At 44.9% G+C, this 25,741-nt stretch overlaps 1 protein-coding gene and 1 pseudogene across 2 annotated transcripts; one reads left to right on the top strand and one right to left on the bottom strand.

Moving 5' to 3' along the window:
* Positions 1-453: 453 nt before the first annotated feature.
* LOC119355340 (sugar transport protein MST1-like) lies at positions 454-4,929 on the bottom strand. Of its 2 annotated transcripts, XM_037622133.1 has the most exons (5): positions 4,753-4,929; positions 2,034-2,353; positions 1,287-1,919; positions 925-1,161; positions 454-836 (listed from the first exon to the last, which is right to left on the bottom strand). In XM_037622133.1, the coding sequence occupies exons 1-5, from the start codon at positions 4,886-4,888 to the stop codon at positions 690-692; spliced, it is 1,473 nt and encodes a 490-aa protein (XP_037478030.1). In that variant the 5' UTR covers positions 4,889-4,929; the 3' UTR covers positions 454-689. The 2 variants fall into 2 exon arrangements, with proteins under 2 accessions (XP_037478030.1, XP_037478029.1); XM_037622132.1 differs by having other exon boundaries at positions 454-1,161.
* A 12,439-nt stretch (positions 4,930-17,368) lies between these two features.
* Positions 17,369-18,118, top strand: LOC119357946 (annotated as a pseudogene).
* Positions 18,119-25,741: the final 7,623 nt, after the last annotated feature.

Genomic DNA, 25,741 nt, shown 5'->3' with positions numbered 1-25,741 from the left:
AACCAGTGATCACTATGTAAGGTTGGGTGGTAGGGCAAAATTACTCAATGTCGGCCGCCGCCGCCACCAAGAGGATACATAACCCTAGCGAGAGTGGAGGCCTCTACGTCCGCATAGGAGTTTCGGCCGGGTGACGTTTTCTTGTTCGAGCCTTGTCCAGGCTGTTCGCCCTGACTGTAGAAGTGCATGCTCTAGCCAATGCAACCAAAAGACTGATCTGATGGAAGAGACTATACAACATATTTATACGTCAACACCCCTCTCATGTGTGGCCACCTTAGGCCTAAACGTGGATCGAAAGTGGCTGCAATTTAATTGCACCAGCTGGGACTGAAAGTGGGTTGCATATAGAAGTGTATGCTTTAGCCAATGCAACCAAAAGACCGATCTGAAAGAAGAGAGTAGGTAATAAATTTATACGTCAACACTGACATAAGGAGGGAGACAGGGGGTCCGGTTGGAGATGCTTTTACTTACAATGTTTTTCGTGGTCACCAAAGGGGAAATAAGTCATGTTTTAGTCCAACTCTCCCAATACAGAAATTTTGCTGGGAACCGGGAGATGGTCTTAAGCCTAACCCAACACCCTCTTATATTGCATTTGCATCTTCATTTTTAGTAATAATACAATAAATTTTACTACTAAGACGATTTGATGAAATAGATTACACATCACGTCCAAACCAGTTTTATCTGGACTTACTAATTAGCTGACACACTGGTGATTTGGCTTTCATGGTTGGCATCCTGCTTGACAAACCTCCTCCAGTACCAATGTCCCGTCCACACTGACTGCATTGCTTCCAACGGCACGCCCTTGGTTTCCGGCAGGAATGCTGCCACGAAGATGGTCATTGTCAGAAGCCAGCCGGCGTAGAAGAGGAACACGCCGTACTTCATGCCGCAGAGCAACGCGATGGACACCTGCAACTCCACGAAGGAGAGACACAGTGCGACAGAGATGCTCATGGCCTGCCCGGCCGACCTGATCTCCACCGGGTAGATCTCGCTCGGCACCACCCATCTGAGCGGTGCCCACGACACACCGAAGCTGAACGTGCAGAGGCAGATGAGGACCAGCACAGCGGTCGCGTAGCCATGCGGCATCGTCACCCCTTGGTGCTTCCCGAGATGGCCCGCCATCACCCATGAGATGGCCACCTTCATTAGTTCACCAACCAAAATTCAATTATATCGAGCCATCTAATGATATCGATTTCATATTGTGAATGTTGACTTTTGACTTTTGACAAATTTTATGCAAACTGAAAAAACGGAGGGAATACCTCGCAGAACATCATGCCGATGCCCCCAACGATGAGCAGGAACCTACGGCCGGTGCGGTCCATAACGAAGGTGGACAGAACTGTGGCTACCAAGTTTGTCATGCTGTTTATCACAGAACCAAGTATGGCCTTCTGGCTGTTGAACCCCACCGTGCGGAACAGCACAGGCGAGAATACGGCGATGACGATCATGCCGGTGAACTCGAAGAAGATGGGTATGGCCAGCCCCACGGCCAGGTAGTGCCGGTACTGCTTGCTGAATAGCCTCCGGAAAGAGCCGACGTTGTTCCGGCGTGCCTCGTCCACGGCGCGGACGATGTCCTTGAACTCGGCATCGATGTTGGTGCCATCTCCGCGGATACGCTGCAGCGCCGCGCGGGCTCGGTCGGGCTGGCCTCGCAGGACGAGGCTGCTGGGGGTGTCCGGGATGAAGAAGGCTCCCACGACGATGATGACGCCCGGGACGGCTGCTAGGCCGAGGGAGAGGCGCCATCCCCAGCCAGGGATGCGGTTGGTGAAGTAGTTGGTGATGGTAGCGGACAGTATGCCGATGACGACGAACGTGTTGTACGACGACGTGAATGCGCCTCGCCACCGCGCCGGCGCTGTCTCAGAGAGGTACACAGGAGCTGCCTGCGGTAAAAAGAAAGAGATGGTCAGTATGCATAAAAAAGGAGATGGTCGGTATTGGGCCTCAAAATACCCCAGGGCCGCAATTATATTGTATTTTTGGGCCTCCATATATACCTGTAATGTGAACCCAAGACCAAAACCGAGTAGAATCCGGCCGATGATGAGCATGGCGATGTTGACGGCCGCGGCGTTGATGATCGAGCCGGCAAGGAACATGACACCGCCAATCAGCATGATTGCCTGGCGGCCCACCCTCCTCGTGACTCGGCTCGCCACCAACGATGATAGAGTGCCGGCGATGAACAAGGACGATGTAAAGGCGGTGAGCCACTGGTTGTCGTACTTGCAGTATGCGTCACGCTTCGGGCTCTTCATCCTGCTCTGCACTTCCGGGAAGAACTTGCTCAGGAACGATTCCATTTGTGTCACGCCACCTGAGTCAACCAAAAGTACATTATATGTATAAGGATAAAAGTTCTTGCCATACACTCTGCTTTGCAGTATGATTGTTTTTCGAAATTATGTTAAAACACAATAAAACTATAAACACTTAAATAATATAATAAAGTATGTAAAAATATGAAAAAAATGTTCCATTTGTAAATATCAAGTATTTGAAATAATCATCAATTAAGAAGAGTTCACATTTTTAAAAATGTTCAAGTAAGCCAGAAAAGTGTTTATGTATTTTTAAAAATGTTCATGTAATTAAGAGAAGTGTTCATGTCATTCAATAAGTATTCACAACTTATAAAATATATTTATATAATATTAAAAGCTTACGCACATTTTTTAAAATGTTCATATACTAGAACATAATTATTCTATCATAACATGATATTTTGTAATTCTGAAAAGAATTTACATATTTTAAAAACTGCATAAGTAGTTTAGAAAAATGTCCATATATAGGCTAAAAATGTTGGTGTATTTATCAAAATATTTGTTAACAATAATAAAACAAGAATATTAAAAAGGAAAAAATAATTATACATAAAAATAAAAAAATTCCAAAAGATAAAAGGAAACTAAAAGAGAAAAGGAAAAAATAAATTAAACCAAAACTGAAAAGTGAAAAACAAAAAACAAAAAACTAGGAAAACCGGCTATCTGCTATGACATTGGGCCTCAGGCCCATGTATTGCTTACGTGGGCAATCACCCACTATATACCAGTACAGGCGGTATATAGCATTTGTAGGGTGCGGTCGGGAACCCCCGGTCAGCGCGTGCGCCGTAGAAACAAACATGTCGTTGCTTTTGGCCGGCCTATCAATGCGACTCGATATCTAACTCACTCCTGCTCACATGACTGCTCACCTTGCTCGCTCGCTCGGGGAACTCTGGTTAATTGGTTGACCGGCTGACCGTTGACTTTTGAATAAAAAATGTAAAATTGGAAATGTTTATGGCTTTGAAGAAAAAGTTCACGATTGTGAAAAGAATTCGCGGTTTTGAAAAAAAAACCACAAACTATAAAAAAGTTGTCAGGTTTGAAAAGAAGTTCGCAAGTTTGAGAAAAGTTCATAATTTTTGAAAAAATAGTGCGAATTATAAAAATGTGACTTTGAACATAGTTTGCAGATTAACAAATGAATTTGGTAATTTTCATGCATTTGAAAAAGAAAATAAAAAGAAAAAACAGAATAAGACCGGTCCAAAAAATGGAAAAAGACAACCCGGTAGGAAGCTTCTAGAAGCTTCATAGAACCTGTTGAAAGTTTCAAGGAGCTTCCCAAAACTGGTTGTTGTAAAAAGCTTTTCGTGAAAAGAAAGATGAACAAACGTTGCATGGGTCGGCCTATTCCCTACAATGCACACAGGGAGGGGTGTGCGTCATTTGCAATTAAGCCTGTAAGTGACGCAGAGGGCGCCAAATAGGGATTGGGAGTGTGGTCAGAGGGAGATTGGAGAACTCCTTTTCTACGTGTTGTGCAACAAATTAGTCCAATAACCTGCAATGCTAGTCACGCGGGCCAGCCCAATAGTTTCTTATTTCTATTTAATATATCTATCAATTTGTGTTGCTAAAAAATATATCATTTTCCTCATTTTAATAGTTTTCTAAAAGTATCATAAAAAGAGTAAAAATATATGCAGTTTGAAAGAACAATTGCGGCGGCATTGCCTATATGATGGTCATTCAGTCACAAATAACACACACGATGGCGTCTTTGCTCGGGCTTGACTACAATGGAACAAGATCCAATGGTGCATAAAACAAGAAAAAATTAACGGGACCGTTAGATATTTTATATGGATGTTCCAAAGTCGCACGGGAGCTGATAGAAAGCTCTGTTCATTTTGCGAAAACCTGTGAAGCTTCTTCTATCTTAGTCAAGCCTCATCCGCTCGTTCCTTCTTCTCCATCGGACCGTGTGAGTGCGTATTCTAAATAATCTCCCATTCAATAATGGACAAAAAAAATGCTATATGCTCCCAGGTCATGCGGAAGCATCTGCCCATTCTAACCACACATAAAGTATACTCCATAATTTAATGCATATGGCGTCAACGCAATGCCTGGATCACATGCTTACGGTGGAGATGTCATGCTTTAGATGGAGCACATATTAAAATTTCTTGCCGTCTCTTGGATCTCATCCTGTATTACTATTACTACTAGATAGATTCAACTTTGACTCTAATGACTTCTTATTTTCGCTTCACTAAAACTCTACTAAACCAACTAACAAGGGAGACAGGTTTGTGTAAAGCTAATTTAGGAACATCAAATCAGCTTAGCTAATACTCGCTAGTTATATTAAAGGGTGAACCAGAGTGTGTGCCTTGGAACTAAGCTTACTGGAGTAGAACACACAGAACGCACGGACCTGTGACGCCAGAGTCATAGCCGAAGATGAGGCCGCAAGAGGCGGCCATGAGGGAGGTCACCACGACGGAGAAAGTCATGCGGCCGCCGTACTCCTGCACACGGCTGTCGCCTGCTACGAAGCCACCGGCCGCCATTTCTCAAGCGCTCGCGCTTGATCGCAAGTCCTTCTGGTTTGGATGGAATATGGGCTGGACTACAGAATATACTGAATGGTAGAAGACCACCGGCGATGTGTGTGTATTTATAGCTTAACCAGGCGGAGGTTTGTATTCTAACTTTCTAAGTCTACACACAAGTGGTCTTTCAAAAACATTTGATTAATGCAAATCTTACCTGGACGTCTGAATAGCCTAGCCATCCACATACCACACCAAGTGGGCATGTTCAGCAACTATTATTTTTATCAGAAAGGGAAGAGCAAAATGACAGAAAGAGAAAGAATTGGACTTAGATACACCTACTGCTCCAGATACTTAATTATCTGACGTTCATAAATTCCTCAAAGCTATGTAATAAACACGATCCACATTTTTGTGCGGAATTATTTACAGTCCACTCTTTGCTTATAAGCATGTGCAAATGTTCACAACAAATACAACATTACGAAAGTCCATGAGAATAAAAGCACATGCCACATTCTGAAGCAAAGATGCAACGTATACGCCCAACTACCATTTTATGTCGAACCATCTGACCTTAGGTTTAAATAATGTGGCGGAGCCTTAGGTTTATAATTCGAGTATGTTGGCTCATTATTTCCCTCCCTTTGTCTCTCCTCCAAGGAAATGCGGCTAGGGTTCCTGCCTCTCGTTGGCGGCGGCGCCGATCTCCCACATCTTTTGTGGCCTTAGGGCTATGGGTGTGCGGTGTATCCCGGTCTTTGCCGGCGGGAGGGCTCCGTTTTCAGGTGCTTCTTCATGTTCTGTTAGGATTTATGTCCTGCTTAAGAAGACGAGACAACGGCGGCTTCTTGAAGATGGAATAAGGCTCTCCCCGCGAAGCCCCTGTCCCAATGGTGCGTCTATCATTGTCGGAGGACGTGTAGTGGTGTGTCTCCGACGGATCTCGCGGAATTGGTCGGTGATTGTCTTTGGTGGATCCGTTCGGATTCGGTCTTTATTTGTCTTTCTTCACTTGTCTTCAGGTTGGATCCTTCCGATCTAACCTTCTCTGGCCTCCTGGGGCGCGCTACGAGCTCAGCGGGCGCGCCCTGTGAGCTTGTGGCTCACCCGTAGCTCTTCTGGCCTCCTCCCAAGCTTTCTAGGGTCCCTTCTGGTCCATAAAAAGTCACTGTAAAGTTTCATCGCATTTGGATTTCGTTTGGTACTAATTTTCTGAAAAGTCAAAAACAAGTAAAAAAACAAAAAATATCACTGGGCACTAGGTTAATAGGGTAGTCCCAAAATGATATAAAATAACATATAAATGTATATAAAGCATCCAAGATTGATAATATAATAGCATGAAACATAAAAAATATAGATACGTTGGAGACGTATCAGAACTCTGCCTCCTGGTTCTCCGAGAGGTCTCCCCCAATGGTCACTGTTTTGTCGTTGTCTTCGGGGTGGACCTGGAACTTCTTGGTTTGCTTTGCTGGCTGGAAGACGGGATAGGTCGCGCTTCTGGGGGAGCTCGACCTCGGATGGCCCTATCTGTTTTCTTATCTTGGCGAGCTCGGCGGAGGCCAACGCGGCCTCAGCGAGTTCCACGTTTGCCACTTCGGCCTGGTAGGCTTTCTTCGTGCTCCTCCGGACATTGATCGTGCCGTTAGGGCCAGACATCTTGAGCTATTGGTAAGTGTAGGAAGGGGTCGCCATGAACTTCACATATGTGGGCCTACCCAAGATCGCATGGTAGCCGCTCTAGAAAGGGGCGACTTCGAAATGGATGGTTTCGCTCCGGTAATTCGACTCATTTCCGAAGATGACCTCGAGTTCGACCTGGCCTAAGGGACGCACTGGGTGGCCTGACACTACCCCGTGGAAGCCCACGTTCGACCTCCAAGTCCTGACAGGGAGATCTTCATCTTCTCCAGGGTATCAATGAAGATGATGTTGAGGTCACTTCCTCCATCCATCAGGACGCGTGAGAGGCGGCAACCCCCGCCGATGGGATCTAGTACCAGGGCATGTTTGCCTGGCTGCGCGACGTCTTCGGGGGTGATCCCCGACGTCGTCGGTAATCATCTCTTGGGACAATGCCAATCGTCTGCTGGATGCACCCTCTACCGCGTAGAGCGTGTGTCTGGCAAGCTTTATGGTTTCCGCGTGTGTCAGCTGTCGTGAATGTCATATTCACGGAGGTCTCGCAGGAGACCCCGTAGCGCCGGGGAGATCGTGTGATACGTCTCCAGGCGGGGTGATCGGGTCGAACATAGACCTCTTGGACCTTCCTTGCCTATTGTACACGCATTTGATGTAGCGTGAAGGCGAGATGTCGAGGAATTGTCTTGATCCGTTATGTTGTCAAATGAAAAGGAAATTTACTTTATATTATCAAATAATAAATTTCTTAAAAAGTGTTGGTACGGAAGGCACCCGTGGATACGGCTAGCCATGGACTGTGAAAGAATGGTGGAAAAAGAAATACACTTTATTTTCTGTTTGGTAACCACCTATGATATATCTAGCATGGAAAGTGTTGGGAATTAATCGGTCGTTTTCATTGACGACAAAAGTATGCATCTCAAAAAAATTATCTCTCAATTTAAGCTTTGAGCTCTGGCACCTCTACAAATCTCCACTTCCCTCTGCGAAGGGTCTTTCTATTTACTTTATGCAAATTTTATTTTTATTCGAGTCTCCATCTTCTCTTATAAAGCACCAACTAGGGGCACTATGATCATACTTGAGCATTGGATGTAGCTAATATCCGAGTGTGTCTCATGAATGGATCTATGATTGAGCATGATGGGCTAGGGATAGCTTATTTTAGGGTTGATATTTTGAAAGACGTGGTTGCTTGTTGATATGCTTGAGTATTTAAGTTATCATGTCAAAACTAGACTATTGCTTTGAACAATATAAAAGTCCAAATGTCCATGCTACAAAAGAAAAAAATACGTGATGAACATGTTAGCCAGCATTCCACATCAAAACTTCTGTTTTTATCATTTACCTACTCGAGGATGAGTAGGAATTAAGCTTGGGGATGCTGATACGTCTCCAATGCATCTATAATTTTTGATTATTCCATGCTGTTATATTATCATTCTTGGATGTTTTACAATCATTTATAGCAACTTTATATCATTTTTTGGGACTAACCTACGAACATAGTGCCTAGTGCCAGTTGTTGTTTTTTTGCTTGTTTTTACTTCGTAGAATATCAGTCACAAATGGAGTCCAAACACAACAAAACTTGTTTTGAAGCTAATTTAGCAACATCAAATCAACTTAGCTAATAGCTAGTTATATTAAACGGTGAACCAGAGTGTGTGCCTTGGAACTAAGCTTACCGGAGTAGAAAACACAGAACACACGGACCTGTGACTATAAAATTCAAAAGGCCGCCGGGCAGGAGAGGCGAGAAAGATAAGCGAAAGAATGGAGGAGATGCTCTTGTGTTCAATATGGCGGCAGAAGAGATGATAGCAAACAAAAAAGAGTTGGAGTTCGAGAAAAAGCAAGAGAAGGAATGAAGGTGGTTTGACGTCAAGGCATTAAGGGCACTCAACTTGGCAAGGCAGGGTCCTGTTTACCCCAGCTCTCTCGGGCCACTCCCGCGGGTGGCTCAGGAGAGCAAAATCGAGCCCGCCGCCGGGAGGCCACCCACCAAAGTTGCTCCCCTCACCGCCACCAGTGTACGCAGCAGGGTAAAGCCCATGAAATGTAGGCGGCAGCGGGGCTGTCGGTCACTTCCGCACAAGATCGAGCAGCGCACGGGCGTCCTGATCTAGCAGGGGCTGGAGCTCGACGAGGCTGTTGGGGAACGTAGCAGAAATTCAAAATTTTCCTACGTGTCACCAAGATCTATCTATGGAGAGACCAGCAACGAGTAGAAAGAGAGTGCATCTACATACCCTTGTAGATCGCTAAGCGGAAGCGTTCAAGAGAACGGGGTTGAAGGAGTCGTACTCGTCGTGATTCAAATCATCGATGATCAAGTGCCGAACGCACGGCACCTCCGCGTTCAACACACGTACAGCCCGGTGACGTCTCCCACGCCTTGATCCAGCAAGGAGAGAGGGAGAGGTTGAGGAAGACTCCATCCAACAGCAGCACAACGGCGTGGTGGTGATGGAGGAGCGTGGCAATCCAGCAGGGCTTCGCCAAGCACCACGGGAGAGGAGGACGACTTGGGAGAGGGGGAGGGTTGCGCCAGAACTTCGTCTATAGCTCCCATGCGCCTCCCCACTATATATAGGGGTGGAGGGGCTGGTTTCTTGCCCTCCAAGTCCATTGGGGCGTTGGCCAAGGTGGGAGGAAAGAAATCTCATTATTTCCTTCCCCACCGATTGTTATCCCCCCTTTTTAGGGATCTTGATCTTATCCCTCCGGGATATGATCTTATTCCTTCTAAGGGGGGATCTTGGTGCGCCTTGACCAGGGGTGTGGGGCCTTGCCCCCACTACCCACGTTCATGTGGGTCCCCCCATGCAGGTGGGCCCCACTCCGGAACCTTCTAGAACCTTCCCGGTACAATACCGAAAAATCCCGAACATTTTCCGATGGCCAAAATAGGACTTCCCATATATAAATCTTTACCTCCGGACCATTCCGGAACTCCTCGTGACGTCCGGGATCTCATCCGTGACTCCGAACAACATTCGGTAACCACATACAAACTTCCTTTATAACCCTAGCGTCATCGAACCTTAAGTGTGTAGACCCTACGGGTTCGGGAGACATGCAGACATGACCGAGACGTTCTCCGGTCAATAACCAACAGCGGGATCTGGATACCCATGATGGCTCCCACATGTTCCACGATGATCTCATCGGATGAACCACGATGTCAAGGACTCAGTCGATCCCGTATACAATTCCCTTTGTCTAGCGGTATGTTACTTGCCCGAGATTCGATCGTCGGTATCCAATACCTTGTTCAATCTCGTTACCGGCAAGTCACTTTACTCGTTCCGTAACACATCATCCCGTGATCAACTCCTTGGTCACATTGCGCATATGATGATGTCCTATCGAGTGGGCCCAGAGATACCTCTCCGTTTACAAGGAGTGACAAATCCCAGTCTCGATCCGCATAAAACAATAGATACTTTCGGAGATACCTGTAGTGCACCTTTATAGTCACCCAGTTACGTTGTGACGTTTGATACACCCAAAGCACTCCTACGGTATCCAGGAGTTACACGCTCTCATGGTCGAAGGAAGAGATACTTGACATTGGCAAAGCTCTAGCAAATGAACTACACGATCTTTGTGCTAGGCTTAGGATTGGGTCTTGTCCATCACATCATTCTCCTAATGATGCGATCCCGTTATCAACGACATCCAATGTCCATAGCCAGGAAACCATGACTATCTTTTGATCACAACGAGCTAGTCAACTAGAGGCTCACTAGGGACTTATTGTGGTCTATGTATTCACACGTGTATTACGATTTCCGGATAATACAGTTATAGCATGAATAAAAGACAATTATCATGAACAAGGAAATATAATAATAATTTTATTATTGCCTCTAGGGCATATTTCCAACAGTCTCCCACTTGCACTAGAGTCAATAATCTAGTTCACATCGATATGTGATTAACACTCAAGGTCACATCCCCATGTGACTAACACCCAAAGAGTTTACTAGAGTCAATAGTCTTGTTCACATTTACCATGTGATTAACACTCGATGAGTTCTGGGTTTGATCATGTTATGCTTGTGAGAGAGGTTATAGTCAACGGGTCTGAACCTTTCAGATCCGTGTGTGCTTTACAAATCTCTATGTCATCTCCTAGATGCAGCTACCACGCTCTATTTGGAGCTATTCCAAATAACTGTTCTACTTGGAGCTATTCTAAATTGTTGCTCCATTATACGTATCCAGTATCTCTACTTAGAGCTATCCGGATAGGTGTTAAGCTTGCATCGACGTAACCTTTACGACGAACTCTTTTACCACCTCCATAATCGAGAAAATTCCTTAGTCCACTAGTTACTAAGGATAACTTTGACCGCTGTCCTATGATCCATTCATGGATCACTCTTGTACCCCTTGACTGACTCATGGCAAGGCACACTTTCGGTGCGGTACACAGCATAGCATACTGTAGAGCCTACGTCTAAAGCATAGGGGACGACCTTCGTCCTTTCTCTCTTTTCTGCCGTGGTCGAGCTTTAAGTCTTAACTTCGTACCTTACAACTCAGGCAAGAACTTCTTCTTTGACTGATCCATCTTGAACACCTTCAAGATCATGTCAAGGTATGTGCTCATTTGAAAGTATTATTAAGCATTTTGATCTATCCTTATAGATCATGATGCTCAATGTTCAAGTAGCTTAATCCAGGTTCTCTATTGAAAAACACTTTCCAAATAACCCTATATGCTTTCTAGAAATTCTACATCATTTCTGATCCATAACAATATGTCAACAACATATACTTATCAGAAATTCTATAGTGCTCCCACTCACTTCTTTGGAAATACAAGTTTCTCATAAACTTTGTATAAACCCAAAATCTTTGATCATCTCATAAAAGCATACATTCCAACTCCGAGATGCTTACTCCAGTCCTTAGAAGGATTGCTGGAGCTTTGCATATTTATTAGCATCTTTCGGGATTGACAAAACCTTCCGGTTGTATCACATACAACCTTTCCTCAAGTATAACGTCGAGGAAACAATGTTTTTGACATCCTATCTGCAAGATTTCATCAATCATGCAGTAACTGCTAATCCAATTCCAACAGACTCTTAGCATCGCTACGAGTGAGAAAACCTCACCGTAATCAACTCCTTGAACTTGTCGGAAAATATCTTACCGACAAGTCGAGCTTTCTTAATGGTAATTCTTACCATCATTGTCTGTCTTCCTTTTATAAATCCATCCGTACCCAATGGCCTTACGACCATCAAGTATTTCTTCCAAAGTCATGGATCCGTTCTCGGATTTTATGGCCTCGAGCCATTTATCGGAATCCGGGCCCACCATCGCTTTTCCATAGCTCGTAGGTTCATTGTTGTCCAGCAACATGACTTCCAAGACAGGATTACGTACCACTCTGAAGTAGTACGCATCCTTGTCATCCCACGAGGTTTGGTAGTGACTTGATCCGAAGTTTCATGATCAATATCATAAGCTTCCACTTCAATTGGTGTAGGTGCCACAGGAACAACTTCCTGTGCCCTGCCACACACTAGTTGAAGAGACGGTTCAATAACCTCATCAAGTCTCCACCATCCTCCCACTCAATTCTTTCAAGAGAAACTTTTCCTCGAGAAAGGACCTGATTCTAGAAACAATCCCTTATTGCTTTCGGATCTGAGACAGGAGGTATACCCAACTGTTTTGGGTGTCCTATGAAGATGCATTTTATCCGCTTTGGGTTCGAGCTTATCAATCCTGAAACTTTTTCACATAAGCGTCGCAGCCCCAAACCTTTAAGAAACGACAACTTAGGTTTCTCTAAACCATAATTCATACGGTGTCATCTCAACGGAATTACGTGGTGCCCTATTTAAAGTGAATGTGGTTGTCTCTAATGCCTAACCCATGGACAATAGTGGTAATTCGATAAGACACATCATGGTACGCACCACATCCAATAGGGTGCAACTATGATGTTCGGACACACCATCACACTATGGTGTTCCAGGCGGTATTAATTGCGAAACAATTTCCACAATGTCTTAATTGTGTGCCAAAACTCGTAACTCAGATATTCATCTCTATGATCATATCATAGACATTTTATCCTCTTGTCACAATGATCTTCTACTTCACTCTGAAATTATTTGAACCATTCAATAATTCAGACTTGTGTTTCATCAAGTAAATATTCTCAACATCTACTCGAATCATCTGTGAAGTAAGAACATAACGATATTCACTGCATGCCTCAGCACTCATTGGACTGCACACATCAAAATGTGTTACTTCCAACAAGTTGCTATCTTGTTCCATCTTACTGAAAACGAGGCTTTTCAGTCATCTTGCCCATGTGGTATGATTTGCATATCTCAAGTGATTCAAAATCAAGTGAGTCCAAACGATCCATCTGCATGGAGTTTCTTCATGCGTATACACCAATAGACATGGTTCGCATGTCTCAAACTTTTCTAAAATGAGTGAGTCCAAAGATCCATCAACATGGAGCTTCTTCATGCGTTTTATACCATTATGACTTACATGGCAGTGCCACAAGTAAGTGGTACTATCATTACTATCTTATATCTTTTGGCATGAAAATGTGTATCACTACGATCGAGATTCAATAAACCATTCGTTTCAGGTGCAAGACCATTGAAGGTATTATTCAAATAAACAGAGTGACCATTACTCTCCTTAAATGAATAACCGTATTGCGATAGACATAATCCAATCATGTCTATGCTCAACGCAAACACCAAATGACAATTATTCAGGTTCAATACTAATCTTGATGGTAGAGGGAGCGTGCGATGTTTGATTACATCAAACTTGGAAACACTTCCAACACATATCGTCAGCTCTCCTTTAGCTAGTCTCCGTTTATTCCGTAGCCTTTTATTTCGAGTTACTAACGCTTAGCAACTGAACCGGTATCTAATACCCTGGTGCTACTAGGAGTACTAGTAAAGTACACATTAACATAATGTATATCCAATATACTTCTATCGACCTTGCCAGCCTTCTTATCTACCAAGTATCTAGGGTAATTCTGCTCCAGTAGCTGTTCCCCTTATTACAGAAGCACTTAGTCTCGGGTTTGGGTTCAACCTTGGGTTTCTTCACTGGAGCAGCAGCTGATTTGCCGTTTCATGAAGTATCCCTTCTTGCCCTTGCCCTTCTTGAAACTAGTGGTTTCACCAACCATCAACAATTGATGCTCCTTCTTGATTTCTACTTTCGCGGTGTCAAACATCGTGAATACCTCAAGGATCATCTTATTTATCCCTGATATGTTATAGTTCATCACGAAGCTCTAGCAGCTCGGTGGCAATGACTTTGGAGAAACATCACTATCTCATTTGGAAGATCAACTCCCACTCAATTCAAGTGATTGTTGCACTCAGACAATCTGAGCACAAGCTCAACGATTGAGATTTTCTCCCTTAGTTTGCAGGCTAAGAGAATCGTCGGAGGTCTTATACCTCTTGACGTGAGCACGAGCCTGAAATCCCAATTTCAGCCCTCGAAACATCTCATATGTTCCGCGATGTTTCGAAAACGTCTTTGGTGCCTCTACTTAAACCATTTAACTGAACTATCACGTAGTTATCAAAACGTGTATGTTCGATGTTCGAAACATCCACAAACGACGTTTGGGGTTCAGCACACTGAGCAGTGCATTAAGGACATAAGCTTTCTACTGTTCGCATAATCGCTACTATCAACTTTCAACTATATTTTCTCTAGGAACATATCTAAAACAGTAGAACTAAAGCGCGAGCTACGACATAATTTGCAAAAGGTCTTTTGACTATGTTCAGCATAATTAAGTTCATCTTATGAACTCCCACTCAGATAGACATCCCTCTGGTCATCTAAGTGATTACATGATCCGAGTCAACTAGGCCGTGTCCGATCATCACGTGAGACGGACTAGTCATCATCGGTGAACATCTTCATGTTGATCGTATCTGCTCGACCTTTCGGTCTCCGTGTTCCGAGGCCATGTCTGTACATGCTAGGCTCGTCAAGTTAACCCTAAGTGTTTTCGCTGTGTAAAACTGTCTTACACCCGTTGTATGTGAACGTAAGAATCCATCACACCCGATCATCACGTGGTGCTTAGAAGCGACGAACTGTAGCAACGGTGCACAGTTAGGGGAGAACACTTCTTGAAATTGTTGTAAGGGATCATCTTATTTACTACCGTCGTTCTAAGCAAATAAGATGCATAAACATGATAAACATCACATGCAATCAAATAGAGTAGTGACATGATATGGCCAATATCATATAGCTCCTTTGATCTTCATCTTCGGGGCTCCATGATCATCTTGTCACCGGCATGACACCATGATCTCCATCATCATGATCTCCATCATCGTGTCTTCATGAAGTTGTCACACCAACGACTACTTCTACTTCTATGACTAACGCGTTTAGCAATAAAGTAAAGTAGTTTACATGGCGTTCTTCAATGACACGCAGGTCATACTATAAATAAAGACAACTCCTATGGCTCCTGCCGGTTGTCATACTCATCGACATGCAAGTCGTGAATCCTATTACAAGAACATGATCAATCTCATACATCACATATATCATTCATCACATCCTTTTGGCCATATCACATCACATAGCATACCCTGCAAAAACAAGTTAGACGTCCTCTAATTGTTGTTTGCATGTTTTACGTGGCTGCTATGGGTTTCTAGCAAGACCGTTTCTTACCTACGCAAAACCACAACGTGATATGCCAATTGCTATTTACCCTTCATAAGGACCCTTTTCATTGAATCCGTTCCGACTAAAGTGGGAGAGACTGGCACCCGCTAGCCACCTTATGCACCAAGTGCATGTCAATCGGTGGAACCTGTCTCACGTAAGAGTACGTGTAAGGTCGGTCCGGGCCGCTTCATCCCACAATACCGTCGAAACAAGATTGGACTAGTAACGGTAAGCATATTGAACAACATCAACGCCCACAACTACTTTGTGTTCTACTCGTGCAAAGAATCTACGCAATAGACCTAGCTCTGATACCACTATTGGGGAACGTAGCAGAAATTCAAAATTTTCCTACGTGTCACCAAGATCTATCTATGGAGAGACCAGCAACAAGTAGAAAGAGAGTGCATCTACATACCCTTGTAGATCGCTAAGTTTAAGCGTTCAAGAGAACGGGGTTGAAGGAGTCGTACTCGTCGTGATTCAAATCATCGATGATCAAGTGCCGAACGCACGACACCTCCGCGTTCAACACACGTACAGCCCGGTGACGTCTCCCACGCCTTGATCCAGCAAGGAGAGAGGGAGAGGTTGAGGAAGACTCCATCCAACAGCAGCACAATGGCGTGGTGGTGATGGAGGAGCGTGGCAATCCAGCAGGGCTTCGCCAAGCACCACGGGAGAGGAGGACGACTTGGGAGAGGGGGAGGGCTGCGCCAGAACTTCGTCTATAGCTCCCATGTGCCTCCCCACTATATATAGGGGTGGAGGGGCTGGTTTCTTGCCCTCCAAGTCCATTGGGCGTTGGCCAAGGTGGGAGGAAAGAAATCTCATTATTTCCTTCCCCACTGATTGTTATCCCCCCCTTTTTAGGGATCTTGATCTTATCCCTTCGGGATATGATCTTATTCCTTCTAAGGGGGGATCTTGGTGCGCCTTGACCAGGGGTGTGGGGCCTTGCCCCCACTACCCACGTTCATGTGGGTCCCCCCATGCAGGTGGGCCCCACTCCGGAACCTTCTAGAACCTTCCCGGTACAATACTGAAAAATCCCGAACATTTTCCGGTGGCCAAAATAGGACTTCCCATATATAAATCTTTACCTCCGGACCATTCCGGAACTCCTCGTGACGTCCGGGATCTCATCCGTGACTCCGAACAACATTCGGTAACCACATACAAACTTCCTTTATAACCCTAGCGTCATCGAACCTTAAGTGTGTAGACCCTACGGGTTCGGGAGACATGCAGACATGACCGAGACGTTCTCCGGTCAATAACCAACAGCGGGATATGGATACCCATGATGGCTCCCACATGTTCCACGATGATCTCATCAGATGAACCACGATGTCAAGGACTCAGTCGATCCCGTATACAATTCCCTTTGTCTAGCGGTATGTTACTTGCCCGAGATTCGATCGTCGGTATCCAATACCTTGTTCAATCTCGTTACCGGAAAGTCACTTTACTCGTTCCGTAACACATCATCCCGTGATCAACTCCTTGGTCACATTGCGCATATGATGATGTCCTACCGAGTGGGCCCAGAGATACCTCTCCGTTTACACGAAGTGACAAATCCCAGTCTCGATCCGCATAAAACAATAGATACTTTCGGAGATACCTGTAGTGCACCTTTATAGTCACCCAGTTACGTTGTGACGTTTGATACACCCAAAGCACTCCTACGGTATCCAGGAGTTACACGCTCTCATGGTCGAAGGAAGAGATACTTGACATTGGCAAAGCTCTAGCAAATGAACTACACGATCTTTGTGCTAGGCTTAGGATTGGGTCTTGTCCATCACATCATTCTCCTAATGATGCGATCCCGTTATCAACGACATCCAATGTCCATAGCCAGGAAACCATGACTATCTGTTGATCACAACGAGCTAGTCAACTAGAGGCTCACTAGGGACTTATTGTGGTCTATGTATTCACACGTGTATTACGATTTCTGGATAATACAGTTATAGCATGAATAAAAGACAATTATCATGAACAAGGAAATATAATAATAATTTTATTATTGCCTCTAGGGCATATTTCCAACAGAGGCAAGGTGCACGGAGGAGTGCGAGTGGGGCACGTTCGCGAGGTGCTTGCGCCATGGCGCGCTACAGGAGTGGGGCCACGCGGATCTAGCTTGGGCGCATGGGGATGACTCAGGGCTGTGCGGATCTGGCACTATCACTGGTGCGCGAGGCAGAGTGGAGGTGCGGGGCTGCGCGCGTGGCCTGCTGCTGCAGCGAGCGTCCTTCGCGACGGTGTGGCGAATCCGGCTAGCTGATAGCCTAGAGTGCATCGGATGGCTGCAAATCCAGCAAGCATGCTGGGGCTCATTTTGGGGAGGTGATGGCGCGCGGTTGCAGACGGGCCGACCAGATCTGGGCCTATCCAAGGCGGAGGCTAATTGCGGCGCGTAGTGGGAGAGGTCCGAGGCTGTGGCTGTGGTAGTTGCGGGCGGGCCGACCATGACCTGTACTTGTCGGCCTTGGCCGGCACCTGGGAGGGGCACTGCCGGCTGGTGGTGGTGCTCGGTTGTTACTTGATGGAGCAGGGAGGTTCTGTCTGCGGTTGGATGCGGGGTGTAGGACCCGATCTGGTCTCTGCAGGCCCGTCGTCAAGGAGGCTAGCTGGTGGCCATGCACAGCGATGGCATGCTCGCTGGGTGAGGGATGTGCGCGGTCCAGTGAAGGTATGGGTTGACCTCGGCCTACTGCGTGGGAGTGGCTGCACCGAGTGAAAGCCTGGCCGGTGCTGGCCGGCCGACGGCGACGGTGCCCATGGGCGTCGCTATCCTCCTTGGAGGCGTCGTCGGGATTCTTCACAACCTATACTCCCGGATCAAGTTCTTGAAGGAAATATGCCCTAGAGGCTATAATAAAGTTATTATTTATATTTCCTTATATTATGATAAATGTTTATTATTCATGCTAGAATTGTATTAACTGGAAACTTAGTACATGTGTGAATACATAGACAAACAGTATGTCCCTAGTGTGCCTCTACTAGACTAGCTCGTTAATCAAAGATGGTTAAGTTTCCTCACCATAGACATGTGTTGTCATTTGATGAACGGGATCACACCATTAGAGAATGATGTGATGGACAAGACCCATCCATTAGCTTAGCATAATGATCGTTTAGTTTTATTGCTATTGCTTTCTTCATGACTTATACATGTTCCTCTGACTATGAGATTATGCAACTCCCGAATACCGGAGGAACACCTTGTTTGATATCAAACGTCACAACGTAACTGGGTGATTATAAAGATACTCTACAGGTGTCTCTGACGGTGTTTGTTGAGTTGGCATAGATCGAGATTAGGATTTGTCACTCCGTGTATCGGAGAGGTATCTCTAGGCCCTCTCGGTAATGCACATCATTATAATCCTTGCAAGCAATGTGACTAATGAGTTAGTTATGGGATGATGCATTACGGAACAAGTAAAGAGACTTGCCGGCAACTAGGTATGTGGATACCGACGATCGAATCTCGGGCAAGTAACATACCAATGACAAAGGGAATGATGTATATTGTTATGCGGTTTGACCAATAAAGATCTTCATAGAATATGTAGGAGCCAATATGAGCATCCAGGTTCCGTTATTGGTTATTGACCAAAGATGTGTCTCGGTCATGTCTACATAGTTATCGAACCCGTAGGGTCTGCACGCTTAACATTCGATGACGATTTGTATTATGAGTTATGTGATTTGATGACCAAAGTTTGTTCGGAGTCCCGGATGAGATCACGGACATGACGAGGAGTCTATAAATGGTTGAGAGGTAAAGATTCATATATTAGAAGGTTGCATTCGGACACCGGAATGGTTTCGGGAAGTTTTGGATAAGTTTCAGAGTACCGGGGGTTACCGGAACCCCCCGGGTAGTGAATGGGCTATCATGGGCCTTAATGGAGGAGAGAGGGCCAGCCAAGGAGGTGGTGCCCTCCTTTCCAATCCGAATTGGACAAGGGGTGGGGTGATAACCCACAAGTATAGGGGATCAATTGTAGCTCTTTTCGATAAGTAAGAGTGTTGAACCCAACGAGGAGCAGAAGGAAATGACAAGTGGTTTTCAGTAAGGTATTGTTTGCAACTGTTGAAATTGTAAGTAGCGAGTAGTTTGATAGCAAGATAATTTGTAACGAGCAAGTAACGATAATAGTAACAAGTATGCAGCAAGGTAGCCCAATCCTTTTGAGGCAAAGGACAGGCCAAAATGGTCTCTTATAATAAGCAAAGCGTTCTTGAGGGTACACGGGAATTTCATTTAGTCACTTCCATCATGTTGGTTCGATTTGTGTTCGCTACTTTGATAATTTGATATGTGGGTGGATCGGTGCTTAGCTGCTGTTTTTACTTGAACAGACCTCCTACTTATGATTAACCCTCCCGCAAGCATCCGCAACTACGAGAAAAGTATTAAGAATAAATTCTAACTACAACATTAAACTTTTGGATCCAATCAGTCCCTTACGAAATAGCGCATAAACTAGCGTTTAAGCTTCTGTCACTCTCATAACACACCATCTAATTGCTACTCCACAATGCATTCCCTTAGGCCCAAATATGGTGAAGTGTCATGTAGTCGACGTTGACACAACACCACTAAGGGAATCACAACATACATACTATCAAAATATCAAACACACATCAAGTTCACATGATTACTTGCAACATGATTTCTCCCGTGACCTCAAGAACAAAAGTAACTACTCACAAATGATAAACATGTTCATGATCAGAGGAGTATTAAATAGCATAATGGATCTGAAATATAATCTCCCACCAAATAAACCATATAGTAATCAACTACAAGATGTAATCAACACTACTAGTCGCCCACAAGTACCAATCTATAGTTCCGGTAACAAGATTGAACACAAGAGATGAACTAGGGTTTGGGAGAGTTGTTAGTGAGGATGATGACGATGATTTCCCCCTCCGGGAGGGAAGTTCCCCCGGCGACATCGCTCCGACGGAGGGCAAAAGTGCTCCTGCCCAAGTTCCGCCTTGAGGCGGCGGTGCTCCGTCCGAAAAGTCTTCTCTTTATTTTTTCTAGGTCAAAATGACTCATATACCAAAAGATGGGCACCGGAGATGGGCTGAGGAGGCCACAACCCACTAGGGCACGCCTGGGGGGCCTGGCGCGCCCAGGTGGGTTGTGCCCACCTGGTGGCTCCCCTCTGGTGTTTATTGGCTCCAGTATTTCTTAAAAAATCCATAAAAAATCTTCGTGAAGTTTCAGATTATTTGGAGTTGTGCAGAATAGGTGGCCTGGCATAGCTTTTCCAGGTCCAGATTTCCAGCTGCTAGAATTCTCCCTCTTGGCGTGTTCCTTGCAAATTTTGAGAGAAAAGGCATTAGAATTACTCAAAAAGCATTATTATGGATAAAACATTATAAATAACAGTAAGAAAACATGATGCAAAATGGACGTATCATGGGGGCGGCGCCCCCTTTCCCTCTCCAACTCCTTCTCTCTTTCCCCCTTTGCCACTCCAGAAAAGGAAAAAAAATGAGAGGGGAATCCTACTAGGACTAGGGAGTCCTAGTAGGACTCCCCATATTTGGCACGCCCCTAGGGGGACGGCCTCCTCTTCTCCCCCTTTATATATGGAGGCGGGGGGCACCCCAAAGTCACAACAGACATCTCTTAGCTGTGTGCGGTGCCCCCCTCCACAGTTTACCACCTCGGTCATATCGTCGTAGTGCTTAGGCAATGCCCTGCGTCGGTAACTTCATCATCACTATCGCCACACCGTCGTGCTGACGGAACTCTCCCTCGTCCTCAACTGGATCAAGAGCTCGAGGGACGTCACCGTGTTGAATGTGTGCTGAACACGGACGTGCCGTACGTTCAGTGCTAGGATCGGTTGAATCGTGAAGACGTTCGACTACATCAACCGCGTTACTAAACACTTCTGCTTTCGGTCAACGAGGGTACGTGGATAGATCTTGCATGATCGTAGGATTTTTTTGAAATATCGCTTTCCCCAATAGTGGCATCCGAGCCAGGTCTATGCGTAGAAGTTATATGCACGAGTAGAATACAAAGAGTTGTGGGTGATAATAGTCATAATGCTTACCACCAAAGTCTTACTTTGATTCAGCGGTATTGTTGGATGAAGCGGCCCAGACCGACATTACATGACCGTGTGCATGAGACTGGTTCTACCGACGAGCTTCGCACTTTAGGTGGCTGGCGGGTGTCTGTTTCTCCAACTTTAGTTGAATCGAGTTTGACTATGGCCGGTCCTTGTTGAAGGTTAAAACAACACACTTGACGAAAAATCATTGTGGTTTTGATGCGTAGGTAAGAATGGTTCTTGCTAGAAGCCTGTAGCAGCCATGTAAAACTTGCAACAACAAAGTAGAGGACGTCTAACTTGTTTTTGCAGGGCATGTTGTGATGTGATATGGTTAAGACGTGATGAGATATAAATTGTTGTATGAGATGATCATGTTTGTAAAAGTTATCGGCAACTAGCAGGAGCCATAGGGTTGCTGCTTTATTGTATGACATGCAATCGCCATGTAATTGCTTTACTTTATCACTGAGCGGTAGCGATAGTCATGGAAGCAATAGTTGGCGAGACGACAACGATGCTACGATGGAGATCAAGGTGTCAAGACGGTGACGATGGAGATCATGACGGTGCATTGGAGATGGAGATCAAAGGCACAAGATGATGATGGCCATATCATGTCACTTATATTGATTGCATGTGATGTTTATCCTTTATGCATCTTATTTTGCTTAGTACGTCGGTAGCGTTATAAGATGATCTCTCACAAAATTTCAAGGTATAAGTGTTCTCCCTGAGTATGCACTGTTGCCACAGTTCGTCGTGCCGAGACACCACATGATGATCGGGTGTGATAAGCTCTACGTTCACATACAACGGGTGCAAGCCAGTTTTGCACGTGCAGAATACTTGGGTTAAACTTGACGAGCCTAGCATATGTAGATATGGCCTCGGAACACTGAGACTGAAAGGTTGAGCGTGAATCATATAGTAGATATGATCAACATAGTGATGTTCACCATTGAAAAATACTCCATCTCACGTGATGATCGGACATGGTTTAGTTGATATGGATCGCGTGGTCATTTAGATGACTAGAGGGATGTCTATCTAAGTGGGAGTTCTTAAGTAATATGATTAATTGAACTTTAATTCATCATGAACTTAGTACCTGATAGTATTTGCATGTCGATGTTATTGTAGATCAATTGCCCGTGCTACCGTTCCCTTGAATTTTAATGGATTTCTAGAGAAAGCTAAGTTGAAAGATGATGGTAGCAACTACACGGGCTGGGTCCGTATCTTGAGGATTATCCTCATTGTTGCATAGAAGAATTACATCCTGGAAGCACCGCTAGGTGCAAGACTCGCTGCAGGAGCAACGTCGGACGTTGTGAACGTCTGTCAGAGCAAAGCTGATGACTACTCGATAGTTCAGTGTGCCATGCTTTACGGCTTAGAATCGGGACTTCAAAGACGTTTTGAACGTCATGGATCATATGAGATGTTCCAGGAGTTGAAGTTAATATTTCAAGCAAATGTTCAAATTGAGAGATATGAAGTCTCCAATAAGTTCTATAGCTGCAAGATGGAGGAGAATAGTTCTGTCAGTGAACATATACTCAAAATGTCTGGGTACCACAACCACTTGACTCAACTGGGAGTTAATCTTCTTAATGATAGTGTCATTGACAGAGTTCTTCATGTTGGGGAACGCAGTATTTCAAAAATTTCATCTATGATCACACAAGATCTATCTAGGAGACGCATAACAATGAGAGGGGAGAGTGTGTCTACGTACCCTCGTAAACTGAAAGCGGAAGCGTTTAGTAACATGGTTGATCTAGTCGAGCGTCTTCGCGATCCAACCGATCAAGTACCGAATGCACGACACCTTCATGATCTGCACACGTTCAGCTCGGTGACATCCATCGAACTCTTGATCCAGTTGATGCTGAGGGAGAGTTTCGTCAGCACAACGGCGTGGTGATGGTGATGATGATGTTACCGACGCAGGGCTTCGCCTAAGCACTACAACGATATGACCAAGGTGTGTAACTGTGGAGGGGGGCACCACACATGGCTAAAATATCAATTTGTGTGTCTATGGGGTGCCCCCTCCCACATATATAAAGGGGGAGGGAGGAGGAGGCTGGCCAAGGGTGGCGCGCCCAAGGGGAGGAGTCCTACTCCAAGTAGGATTCACCCCCCTTTCCTACTTCCACAAGGAGAAGGGGGAAGGAGTAGAAGAAGAGAAGGAAAGGAGGGCCGCCCCTAGCCCTAGTCCAATTCCGTTTGGGCTAGAGGGGGGGGGGCGCACCACTCCTTGGCCCGCCTCCTCTCTTCCACCAATAGGCCCATGAGGCCCAATAACTTCCGGGGGGGGGGGGTTCGGTAACCCCCGGTACTCCAAAACTCATCCGAAACGTCCCAAACCATTCTGGTGTCCGAATGTAACCTTCCAATATATGAATCTTCATGTCTCAACCATTTTGAGACTTCTTGTCACATCCGTGATCTCATCCGAGACTGCAAACAACCTTCGGTCATCAAATCACATACACTCATAATACAAATCATCATCGAACGTTAAGCGTGCGGACCCTACGGGTTCGAGAACTATGTAGACTTGACAGAGACACATCTCTGGTCAATAACCAATAGCGTAACCTAGATGCTCATATTGGTTCCTACATATTCTACGAAGATCTTTATCGGTCAAACCGCATAACAACATACGTTGTTCCCTTTGTCATCGGTATGTTACTTGCCCAAGATTCAATCGTAGGTATCATCTTACCTAGTTCAATCTCGTCACTGGCAATTCTCTTTACTCGTTCCGTAATGCAACATCCTAGGACTAACTCATTAGTCACATTGCTTGCAAGGCTCATAGTGATGTGCATTATCGAGAGGGCCCAGAGATACCTCTCCAATACATGGAGTGACAAATCCTAATCTTGATTTATGGAAACTCAACAAACACCATCGGAGACACCTGTAGAGCATCTTTATAATCACCCAGTTATGTTGTGACGTTTGATAGCACACAAGGTGTTTCTCCAGTATTTGGGAGTTGCACAATCTCATAGTCATAGGAACATGTATAAGTCATCAAGAAAGCAATAGCAGAAAAACTAAACGATCATTATGCTAAGCTAATGGATGGGTCTTGTCCATCACATCATTCTCTAATGATGTGATCCCGTTCATCACATGACACATGTCTATGGCTAGGAAACTTAACCATCTTTGATTAACGAGCTAGTCAAGTAGAGGCATACTAGGGATACTCTGTTTGTCTATGTATTCACACCTGTACTAAGTTCCCGGTTAATACAATTCTAGCATGAATAATAAACATTTATGATCATATAAGGAAATATAAATAACAACTTTATTATTGCATCTAGGGAACATTTCCGTCAGTCCCCCACTTGCAGTAGAGTCATTAATCTAGATTACATAGTAATGATTCTAACACCCATGGAGCCTTGGTGCTGGCCATGTTTTGCTCGTGAGAGAGGCTTAGTCAACGAGTCTGCAACATTCAGATCCATATGTATCTTGCAAATCTCTATGTCTCCCTCCTTGACTTGATCGCAGATGGAATTGAAGCGTCTCTAGATGTGCTTGGTTCTCTTGTGAAATCTAGATTCCTTTGCCAAGGGAATTGCACCAGTATTGTCACAAAAGATTTTCATTGGACCCGATGCACTACGTATTACATCTAGATCGGATATGAACTCCTTCATCCAGACTCCTTCATTTTCTGATTCCGAAGCAGCTATGTATTCCGCTTCACACGTAGATCCCGCCACAACACTCTGCTTAGAACTGCACCAACTGACAGCTCCACCATTCAATAAAAATACATATCCGGTTTGTGACTTAGAGTCATCCGGATCAGTGTCAAAGCTTGCATCGACATAATTGTCTACGACGAGCTCTTTGTCACCTCCATAAACGAGAAATATACCCATAGTCCTTTTCAAGTATTTCAGGATGTTCTTGACCGCTGTCCAGTGACCCACTCCAGGATTACTTTGGTACCTTCCTTCTAAACTAATAGCAAGGCACACATCAGGTCTGGTACACAGCATTGCATACATGATAGAACCTATGGCTGAGGCATAGGGAATGACTTTCATTTTCTCTCTATCTTCTGCAGTGGTCGGGCATTGAGTCTGACTCAACTTCACACCTTGTAACATAGGCAAGAACCCTTTCTTTGACTGATCCATTTTGAACTTCTTCAAAACTTTATCAAGGTATGTGCTTTGTGAAAGTCCAATTAAGCGTCTTGATCTATCTCTATAGATCTTGATGCCCAATATATAAGCAGCTTCACCGAGGTCTTTCATTGAAAAATTCTTATTCAAGTATCCTTTTATGCTATTCAGAAATTCAGTATCATTTCCGATCAATAATATGTCATCCA

This window comes from Triticum dicoccoides, chromosome 2A (genome assembly GCF_002162155.2).
Source record: "Triticum dicoccoides isolate Atlit2015 ecotype Zavitan chromosome 2A, WEW_v2.0, whole genome shotgun sequence".
Lineage (NCBI taxonomy): Eukaryota > Viridiplantae > Streptophyta > Magnoliopsida > Poales > Poaceae > Triticum > Triticum dicoccoides.
The sequence above is the reverse complement of the archived record's forward strand: the minus strand, read 5'-3'. Positions and strand labels throughout refer to the sequence as shown.

Bases quoted from the DNA above. Each gene is read 5' to 3' on its own strand.
- LOC119355340 (XM_037622132.1), bottom strand. From the start codon at position 4,888: ATGGCGGCCGGTGGCTTCGTAGCAGGCGACAGCCGTGTGCAGGAGTAC. The intron at 1,920-2,033 runs GTATATATGGAG...TTTTTACCGCAG, and splicing joins GTCTTGGGTTCACATTACAG to GCAGCTCCTGTGTACCTCTC. The intron at 1,162-1,286 runs GTATTCCCTCCG...GAACTAATGAAG, and splicing joins TCGGCATGATGTTCTGCGAG to GTGGCCATCTCATGGGTGAT.